The 11,394-nt window shown below is 40.9% G+C and overlaps 1 protein-coding gene across 1 annotated transcript in view; it reads right to left on the reverse strand.

Moving 5' to 3' along the window:
* The window catches only part of LOC104532169 (brefeldin A-inhibited guanine nucleotide-exchange protein 1-like), a gene marked incomplete at both ends in the record, with an annotated part of 34,152 nt that overhangs the window by 16,987 nt on the left and 5,771 nt on the right, over positions 1-11,394 (reverse strand). Inside the window, one exon of the mRNA XM_010177301.1 lies at positions 1,280-1,459. Within this exon, the coding sequence (XP_010175603.1) occupies positions 1,280-1,459 (180 nt within the window). The remainder of the gene's footprint in view (positions 1-1,279; positions 1,460-11,394) is intronic.

Raw genomic sequence — 11,394 nt, forward strand, 5'->3', positions numbered from 1 at the left:
GTCTTCATAAAGCTGTAACAGTTTAAGAAAATACATCCTTTGTATTATTATAAATAATTTTAATGTCACAGGATAAACCTTTACAAGAGGGCTGCTTCCTCGCTGTGCACATTACACTTATATCATGTTTTCACTGTGGAAGAGGGAAGACTAAACTACACATAGTATATAGGACCAAGAGTTGTCTACCTGCCCTGTAAAGAAGTTCAGCCAGGATATGTGACAATATACGAGGACTGCACGGAGAAACATCAAGGCAGATTTTTTTCCTTTTTGAAAGCTCTCACAAAAAGAAATACATAGGAGACCTTAAGAGTCTTTTGTTATCCTACAAGCATGTGGTATTAAGGGAAAGACTAAAAAAAAAAAAAAAGTAATAGTAAACTGACTAAACATCCAGGGGAAAGAAAAAACCAAAAAACTAAGGTGAGACCACATCTGGAATATTGTGTCCAGTTCTGGGCCCCACAGTTCAGGAAGGACAGGGAACTGCTTGAGAGAGTCCAGCACAGAGCCACCAAGATGATTAAGGGAGTGGAGCATCTCCCTTATGAGGAAAGGCTGAGGGAGCTGGGGCTCTTTAGCCTGGAGGAGACTGAAGGGAGACCTCATTAATGTTTGTAAATATGTAAAGGGTGAATGTCAGGAGGATGGAGCCAGGCTCTTCTCAGTGATGCTCAACGGTAGGACAAGGGGCAATGGGTGCAAGCTGGAGCATAGGAGGTTCCATGTAAACAAAAGGAAAAACTTTTTCACTGTGAGAGTGACAGGACACTGGACCTTCTGACAACTCATAAAAACAATTTCAGTGACATGTAGGTATCTGTTAGTGACTACTAAATATTAAAATGTTAAAAACTAATTACATGACTGTAAAGGTGTTTTTTTGGGGTTTGTTTTGATCATGGATTACTTCTTTGGTGTTTCCCATCACAATAACACTGAGTCATTTAACTAACACTAATGTATTCCATATACACTCTTATGCAGGTAGTGTGGCATCCCTGGACAGCCTGACATTAGAAACTGAAGTTGAATTCATCCATTAAACACAGAAGACCACTACGAGAAGTTTAAATCCTATACACCACCCCCAACAACACATTTCAGAGTGCAAAACAAAAAAAGAACAAAGTAAGATAACAGATTCTTTTTTTTTCCCCAAAAAAGTACATAAGTTCAGAAAGCCAAAAAGCTTTACTAATAATGACAAAACAAATCCCTCAAGCTGGTTTGCTTTTCAGAGCTATTTTCTATATAATGACACCGAGATACTCACTGCTTGATTTTCCATACGTGCAAAAATGACATTCAGCATTTGTGTTAGAGTAGCCTTGGCTGTAGTTTGATTTATGAGATTTTTGCTTGCTAGATAGATATTGTAACATGTTCTTACAGCCTGTAGCACTGTTCCTTCGTGGATTTCTATGTGTTGAGATGTTACTGCAGTGAGCAAAGCCTAAATAAACAAACACACACATATATGTATTTTCCACTCAAAACTCTTCTTGTCAATCAAACAGTTTGCAAATTAACAAATATCAAAATTGGATTACTTTTAAATTATAACTAAGTACACATCTTGAACTGCAGTTTGAGCTTTACCATGTACTCTTGTAGCCTATCAGAACACCATACATATCAGTTAGTGAGACTGATTTTAATCAACATACGTAGGAAATACATGTTTCATAGCATGTAACAGCAAGAAGTAACCAATGGCATTATCAGACAGATAGTTAATAAAAGTCACCCTAGAATTTTCTAGACTCAAAATGTGAACAACAGGCTACCTGTTAAAATCTGGAAAGCAATCCAAAGGGTCCAAAAGTTGTTTTACAAATAAACGTGAATGTGAAGAACAAAGACTGAGTATGAGATCAGGCAGTTGCAAGTGGGACAACTGCCCTTTCTAAATGCTCCCTTTGGTAGATGCCAGAATGCTGTGGTGTCCTCTCTGTAGAAATTAACTTCTTTCTTTCCATTTGAGATAATATTTGCTCCTCTTCTCTTCACTCTGCCCCCTCTTCCTCACCCCCCGAAAAAAAAATAATGCAAAAAAGTCTCTAAACAATCAGGTAACACAGAAGTAAGGAACACATCATCTTTATGTAAGGTAGAGGCAGGCTGGATTAAAGAGCAGAAACAGAAGCAAATGAAAGCTGAGGATGGGGTGTGAAGACATTGTCAGAGGTCTGTGTTGGAGAGTGGAAGGAAGGGGGAAGAGCTTGGTCCACAATAGAACAAACATGTTTATACTGATCATTGTACTCCAGGAGAAGAAATCAGGGAATTTTATGCATTGAAGACTTTGATAGTTAATGATTTAATGGGATGTTTAAGGAAAGTAAGAAGGAACTGGAAGCACTGGAAAGCTCATGCTTTTGTATCACAGAATCACAGTTAAAAAATAAAGTTGTTTTAAGTGTTGTGTAATTTACTCATCAACCCATGCCTTATTTCCCTTACTGACATTGTCTCTTTACAGACATGGCACCAACAGAGTATCCACTACTCCTTCAAACACTTTAAAAAACACTGTACAGCCTGACAGAAAAAAGAAAATCAAAGACCCACCTCACTGAGCTGCTGCTGAAGAGACATGAACTCGACTCCTAGATAAACAGTCTGCTTAAGGTCCCTTCTTATTCTACCTGTGGTGCCTCAGTTCTCTCATCAGTGGACGTAGGGAGGTACATATATTGACGACTGCGTTTATATTTCTTACTGGAGAGTGTACATCCTTATCTGCACAACCACTGAACACCATCTCACGCTACAATCTACAAAGTCGTACAGCCCACTATAAGTCTTCTTTTATAAAAAAATCAAAAGAAAAAAAATTCCAAAAACACCCAGCCAACTGAAGAAAAGACATTACAGAGGCAGACGAATGGTAGACAATGACTTTGTTAAAGGAACTAAGTTTCCCAGCACTGTTACTGCTCTTTTTGTCCTCACAAAATTCAGTTTACATGTTACTGGCCCTCTAAAAACCAGGAAGTGCTAAGCTGAAATTCATACCACCATACTTAATTCTTACCCGCTGTGCAATGATTAAACACCTCCACAGAAGTTATCAATAGTCTGCTTCTGCTAATGGAAACACCATCCAAGGAGGAGGACACATAAAAGCCGTAACAAAATCACATGCCTTATCTGGATGGAGATCAGTGACATGTGGTGTCCCTCAGGGGTCCATATTGGGACCAGTACTGTTTACTGTCTTCATCAGTGACACAGACAGTGGGATCGAGTGCACCCTCAGCAAATGTGCAAATGACACCAAGCTGAGTGGCGCGATTGACATGACTGAGGGATGGGATGTCATCCAGAGGGACCTCGACAAGCTTGAGAAGTGGGCTCATGTGAACTGCATGAGGTTCAACAAGGCCAAGTGCAAGGTCCTGCACCTGGGTCAGGGCAAACCCTGGTATCAATACAGACCAGGGGATGAAGGCATTGAGAGCAGCCCTGCCGAGAAGGACTTGGGGGTACTGGTGGCTGAAAAGCTGGACGTGAGTTGGCAATGAGTGCTCACAGCCCAGAAAGCCAACTGTATCCTGGGCTGTATCAAAAGAAGTGTGGCCAACAGGTCAAGGCAGGTGATTCTGCCCCTCCACTCTGCTCTGGTGAGACCCCACCTGGAGTACTGTGTCCAGTTCTGGAGTCCTCAGCACAAGAAAGACATGGAGCTGCTGAAGTAAGTCCAGAAGAGGATCACAAAAATGATCAGAGGGATGGAACACCTCTCCTATGAAGAAAGACTGAGAGAGTTGGAGAAGAGAAGGCTCCATGGAGACCTTATTGCAGCCTTTCAGTACTTAAAGGGGGCCTATAAGAAAGATGCAGATAAGACTTTTTAGCACGGCCTGTAGCCATAGGGCAAGGGGTAATGGCTCTAAAGTAAAAAAGAGTAGATTTAGACTAGATATAAGGAAGCTATTTTTTACACTGAGGGTGGTGAAACACTGGAACAGGTTGCCCAGAGAGGTGGTAGAAGCCCCATCCCTGGAAACATTGAAGGTCAGGCTGGACAGTGCTCTGAGCAACCTCATGTAGTTGAAGATGTCCCAGCTCATTGCAGGGGGTTTGGATTAGATGACCTTTAGAAGGTCCCTTCCAACCCAAACCCTTCTATGATTCTTTCTATTATATGATCCAGATCAATAAGTCTGCCACCAAAACCTATTTATACATTTAAACCATTCACCACCTGTCCCTTCCCCTCTCCTCTTACACAAATACCTTCTACACTTCCACTCAGTGTTGTACTCTTCCACCTCTACATTACTGCTAGAAATTCCTGGGGGAGGTGGTGGTTTGTGAGAGTTGCAGGTACTGAGTTAAAACACACTGAACCCCATTAATTAGAGCTGCACATCTCTCACACTCCAAAATTTATCCCCAAAGCTACTCATTATCAATTATGGCTCTGCTGACTTCTCCAAGTCTTCCCTACATGTTTCAGGAGTGAACACGATCACCCTGAAGGCAGGCAACTCCCAGTAATTAGATTCTGCACTCTCTGATCTGCCTGGAAATGCTGCACACCTGTACTCATTTTAGCATTATACTTTTTCAAGTTTTGTGCTTTTATAAAGTCCTGAAAGGTCAAACCAGAAAGCTCCCTTAATCTTTCAGTAATAATTCATAATAGAATTAACCTTGAAGAACTCTGTCTATGCTAGTTTAAAAAAATAAAGTCAGTAACTCTAGACAACAAGCCAAACCAATGGAGCCCAGGAATAAACAGAGAGCTATTTCTTCCCAAAGCACTACTGTTTAGGCCCAATACATTAAGTATTTAAATTAAGTTAACATTTCTTTCACCCAATTCCAAAAGATAATACTGAGACACACACACTTACAATACATCAATTTAAGAATCATCTACAATTTCTCACTTGGAAGTTAAGGTCTCTTGCTTGGGCCCTCTCCAGAAAGCAACAGGAGATCTGGTCACCCAGGACATTGAGAAGGCTGAGGTGCTCCATGACTTTTTTGCCTCAGACTTCACTGGCAAGAGATCGTGCCAAGTCCTAAAAAGCAGAGGAAGGGTCCAGGAGAATGCAAAGCCACCCACTGTAGGAGAAGACCAGGTTTGGGAGCACCTAAGGAACCTGAAGGTGCACAAGTCCATGGGACCTGATGGGATGCATCTGCAGGTCCTGAGGGAACTGGCAGATGAAGTTGCAAAGCCACTATCCATCATATTTGAGAAGTCATGGCAGTCTGGTGAAGTTCCTGCAGACTGGAAAAAGGGAAACAAGGAAGACCCGGGGAACTACAGGCCGGTCAGTCTCACCTCAGTGCCAGGCAAGATCATGGAGCAGATACTCCTAGAAACTATGCTAAGGCACATGGAGAATGAGAAGGTGACTGATGACAACCAACATGGCTTCACCAAGGGCAAGTCATGCCTGACAAACCTGGTGGCCTTTTATGATGGGGTTACAACACTGGTAGATAAGGCTAAAGTAACTGATGTCATCTACCTGGACTTGTGCAAGGCGTTTGACACCGTCCCACATGACATCTTGTCTCTAAATTGGAAACTTGCGGGTTTGATGGATGGCCCACTCGGTGGATAAGGAACTGGCTGGATGCTCTAGCTCTGTCATTCACAAAGTTACTCCTTTCTGTCACCTTCTGTCTCCTTGTTAAATTCGAGCGATTACGAATTTGATAACTGGAACTCCAATTTTAACTTCCATCTCAGTTCAGTAAAGCCCTGTGCGATTTTTCCCCCGAACTTTTAATAACAGGAGACAATGCCTGAAAAGGGTGACAAGGCTACAGAAGGATTCTGTGTTCTTTTGTTTTAATTGCCTGAACAGCCTGAATTTCCTAAGTTTCTTCATGCTTGTTATGACTACTAGAGCTTGGTTCTTTTCACACCACCTGATACGGGGGTGTGGAGGTGAAGAAATGTTTAGACACACAGAGACATACCTCCTAATGTATTAATCCAAATTCACTGAATAACTAAAACTTCCATGTAGACTGAGAAATCGGTCCCTCCAGCAGGCCATCTCCTTGCAGATACCCAACTAGTTCAACTTTGCTACAGAGGTCCTCACAGTCTCCTTTTTGGGTTTCTTTCCTTCTCAGGCACTAAAGACAACAAACCCTAATGGCTACTATACATATTTGCAAACTAATGAGCATTTTTAATTTTAATTTTTTGCTAGTATCTTTCATTTTCCTTCCAATTTAGAGCCATCCTCAGGCTATTAGTCACGTCTCAATGCCATTTCTCTTTCTTTACTATCACAATCTAGCAGAAATACAAGAACAAACATTTCTTCTTTCTTCAGAAGAAACTTCTTTACAGTGAGGGTGACAGAGCACTGGAACAGGCTGCCCAGGGAGGTTGTGGAGTCTCCTTCTCTGGAGACATTCAAAACCTGCCTGGACGCCTTCCTGTGTGATCTCATTTAGGTTCCTGCTCCGGCAGGGGGATTGGACTAGATGATCTTTCGCGGTCCCTTCCAATCCCTAACATTCCATGATTCTGTGATCCCGTAAGATAGGAAGTATTTTACCATTATGTTCTGACACCATCCTTCCCCCTTGGTAGCTTCCATTTAGGGCTCAATTTGACTGCATGCCCTATTCTTTATCACAGGAGCATACTGCCACAACTGCCGTTGACAACTAACCTGGAGAAACCACAGTCCTGCTCCTCTGAAACCCAGATGTGTCAACTCAGATGTTAGAAAACTAATCCTTCCCTTTCTCACTTTATCAGTTTTCATCAGATTACTCCCCTTCTTACTCTGCAACCAAACGACCGAAGGGCTACTAGGTCCAATGCAAGGATGAAGAGAGGAGAGACAGATGAGCAGAAGACAACCACCTCAGCAACAGTCCCCAGTTAAACAGGGTTACACAAAGTCTCAAACTGGTACAGAGCAATGCATGTCCTGGAGAGGCGGAACAACAAAAGCTCCGACTTCCCCCCCAGCCACACACTCTTACTGCTTACTCTGTAGCAGGTCACCTGTCTGCTATTTTAATGGCAATGTATTAATACAATTAAAACCAAAACAGAGGAAAAAAAAAAAAAAAAACCCAACCATATGTGCTTTTCTACTGTTTGGGTTTTTTGTTTTTTTGTTTAAAAGTTATTTTAGTTGATTCAGGGTATTAAATGCAAGCTATGACAAGGGATGGGGCAGCATAATGTCTGGGAGCAAAGCCTGGACAGAAAAATACCTCTCTGCAGAGGTCAGAACAGGAAAGCTACTGCAGTAGCTCTGCTGACTATGGAGTTACAGCATTAGTTTGATCTTTTATAACGTGGTGAAGATTTGCTGCTCAAGGCTTTTTGCAGCTGAGTTCTCACTCCTTCTGGTCACACTTAGCTCATCTGTTTTCATCCAAATATCTTCAGTGTGAGCTGGAGGAGAGATGATTAAAAAAAACCCAAAACCTACTTTACTGTACTCCTCTCCCCTTTGCTATTCTTTAGGCATGGAAGGAAACCTTCCTAAAAACATTATTAGCACTACCCCATTACAGTTCATGTCTCTCCACAAAAGCTGTGTCACAAAGCCTGCAAAAATACCAACAGCCATCAAGCTCTCCTCATCCTGAAACTACTGGCTATCATCCCGACTGTGTGACTGTTTCCTTAGGCTTTCCTTCCAGCCATTCACACCTATTGTTCTGTATTTGAGAAAGGCCCTGTTGTTCTGTGCCTCTATCTAGTTGCTATAAATAAAGCTTGTCAATTGTTATAAACAACTATCAGATGCGTTTGTGAAAGGAAAAAAATCTTCACGATCATTATTACCATATTTTTTGTATGACACCTTTTTTCAATCTTTAGCCTGAAGCATGTTTGCATATTTAGCAAATTTCCTATTATGTAAAATGAGTATTAGAATAGTACAGAAGGTACTGTGATTTGTGAGGCAAAAATAATGTAGTTTAAAAAGTAAACTAAACTAACATTAATGCTCTACTAGAGCAGAATGGTTATGGTACCAGAAAGAAACTACAAACAGAAAAAACAATGTAAGAACACACAAGAGGCAGATGCACCTACATGCAGACTGCTAGGAAGCCCAGTTTTCAACTCAGGGTCATTAGTTTCCTCCTCTCAGCCAACCCTGATCATCTTTATCTCTGGAATAAGCTCTGGACCCAGTACAGCTGTCATCTGATCAGTACAGACTTACTTGGGGTAAAATACCCATAAATTCAGTTGCCTTGGAACTCTCAAGTATTTCGGACAGTGGCCCTAACCCCCGTCTCCAGTGTATGAGCTACTGGAACCACGTAATTCTATTTTCTTTGAGAAGGGCTGTAGTGTTATTTTTAATAATACTTTTTTTAAAAAGTCAGTTTCAAGTCCCAACATTAACTTATCACAAAATAATGTGTTACTGTGGACTGACTTTTGGAAAAATGCAGGAGACTTTAGTCCTTAAACTACAAAGCAACAAATACATCAAATAACCATTTTCCAGTGTGAGTGACAAACACGCACACGAAAAACTAAACAAAAAACCAGAATGCAATAATATAGCTGTCCAAGCAACGTTTTCTTTGTGAGCAAGTGGTAAGATTATCTCCTGCTTTTTTACCATTTCCAAATTATTCAGTCATCTATGTCACACACTTAACTAGAGCTTTAAAAGACCTTTTATCTAACTTAGTTTACCAACTTCAAAGACCTATGGAAATACATTGTAAGGGTATGAAAACCACAAAAATACAGTAATCTGTAATTCTGTAATCCAACAATGAGTTGCCATCTATTTTTAGCTAGTTTCAAAAGGCAACTTGTGCAAGCACTGTTTGATTCAACTTTCCTTCCTCCATGGACACTGATCATACTGACAGTGTGCCTACTTGTAAAAAGACACATACTGGAGTTGACCTTATGATCAGCCTATTACACATAGAAGGCTTGGAAAGCAGTCACTCAAACGACACTCAACTTTTCAAACTACGACTATCAAGGACACACAAAAATTTTTCTTTGCCAAACACAAACAAGTTAGTCTGTAAAAGTATCTAGATAATAACAAATATTATACAGCAGATCAAGGAAAGAAAACACAGATGAGGATAAAACAGTTGACCTCATATACCATCCTTCTTCCTCATGCCTATTCTTTCTTTATAGATTTTAAACCAAAATTAGTATCATTGTTGTCAAACACTGTAGTTCTTCAGGAACAAAAAGGTCAGACAGAAATGTAAACAGAACTTAAACTACAACCTCTGCAGGTGTAAACAGAAAGTTTGCACGCCCCCCTCAAAAATGCCACAGTAGCCTTAGCAGAGCGAGCCTGAAGGCAAAAAGGTTCAATGAAGGGAGGCTGTTTCAAACTTAATCTGAATAAAACATTTTTAATAGCAGCAGTAGCCTAATTATTTGGTTTCCCTCTGCCTTAGCAATTCCCCTCATAACAACTGAACAAGAATCTGCATGACTTCCCATCAAATTTATACCAAATCAAACTAAACTACAAGAGGAATGACAGAAGGAAGGAAAAGGCTGATTTCCCAGTTTGGTTCATCATGGAGTCTGCAGATGAAAAACAAGGGATTACAGAGATGAGAACACACACACAGAAACAGAGGCAGAAAAGGTAAACTGGCCACCAACTATCAGAACGACTGCCAGACATACCTCTAAGTTTAAGATACCTAAAAAGAGACAAACTGCACTCCCCAGTCTCAGCAAGATTATTTCCTTGATACTCAGAAGAAAGGTATTCTCAGAACACCTAAGTGCCACTGATGGTTGGGAACCTGCTTAAGATGACTCCACCACTGGGAAGCCATTAGTAACCAGCAAACAACACTGTGAGCTGTCTCCCAGACCTTGGACTGAGGGCAGCACACTATGTGAGGGCTGCCGATTCAGCACGCAGAACCCAGATCACCCTCCAGGGAGGAAAGTGCCGGAGTGATCATGGGTCTCAGATTTTACGTGGCTGGTAATGCAGCTGCCCTACGGGAGCACTACTGACTTTCTGAATAATAGTCTGGGATTGCCAGTGCAGAAAGCAGAAGACAAAGGTCCCCTGACCTCCATCTCCCTGACAGAATTAAAATTCTTCAGAGAACACATTAATCACCAGGACCACAGAAGAGTCTGAAAAGACACATGATCCATCCTTCAAATCATACTGGAGAAATGGGGTCCGCATTCAGCCAGAACTGAAGAGTTACGAAGCCTAAGAGAATATAACTGACTTAGCAGTTTCATTATTCCTCCAAAGGAAGTGGTAAGTTCTGGTTTTACTAAGGTGATTTCAAATTTTGATGCTTTTTATAGTGTCCAGCATACTGGACAAACATGGAGTCACAGCCAAAACAGTACTCTCTACTTTCCATGGCAATTAGCTAAGTCTAAACAGTCAAAAAATGAAGGCATTAAATGAATTTACACACTTAACGCATTTTACAGTTGCCGAAGATTTTACTTTCTCAACTATTTTCTTGGACAGAAGGAACACAATCTCACAGATAACACCCTTCAGGTGGGGAGGAACGGAGTAAGAAGGTATTGGAGAGGAGATATTATAGTGAGAGGGAGATACAGTGGTTTCAGCCACTGCAAGTTTAAACTAACAAAAACTTTCCTTTGCAAGATGAAAAATGTCTTAAGTGCTTGGGCAAAACAACACAACAAATCTAGACAACAGCAGCATAAACCAGTATTTGTAACAACTATCTGCTGGAGAAGTGGAGTGTGAAGAAAGAGGAAAATTTGAGTTATGAAAAGGAGCAGGAGAACAAACTACCTTCTTTGCTGTAAAATAAGTAAATACAATCTGCAAGAAATGTCAACACCTCGGGACACACATACACAAGAATATGAGGTAACAAACACTCTGTTCCTCATAACCAATTTTAATTGTACTCTTCACTAGTGCTCATCATCACAACAATTCAAAGACTAGTGTTACAGGAGTAGGATATGGTATTTCCACTAGGTGGCTAACTTCTATTAATTGGCACAATAATCTCCTGCAATAAATACCCATAATTAATGGGTGCGATCATAAAACAGCTGAGGGTCCCCAGAAACACTTATTTGTGTAAACTCCATATGCAGTGTTTACATAAACTATGGAAAGAAACCCTAGACTTCCTTCAAGCAAAAGTCTATGACATAGCAGCACAAAACTACCATGGTAACGCCTGACTGCCAGGTCTAATTGCATTTCATAAAATCATTCCAAAATGGATTTCACAATCTGCTGCTTAATTACCACTTTCCCCACTGGGAGTGCAGGATTATTTGGTAGTAATTCCTCACAATTAGAGAGCTCCACAGATCTGCTGTGAATGAAATTTTACCCAGTGGTCTGTGCACAAGACTTCAGGTCACAACCATGAATGAACCCATAATGCAGTGTGAGA

This window comes from Antrostomus carolinensis, unplaced genomic scaffold (assembly GCF_000700745.2).
Source record: "Antrostomus carolinensis isolate BGI_N321 unplaced genomic scaffold, ASM70074v2 scaffold20720, whole genome shotgun sequence".
NCBI lineage: Eukaryota > Metazoa > Chordata > Aves > Caprimulgiformes > Caprimulgidae > Antrostomus > Antrostomus carolinensis.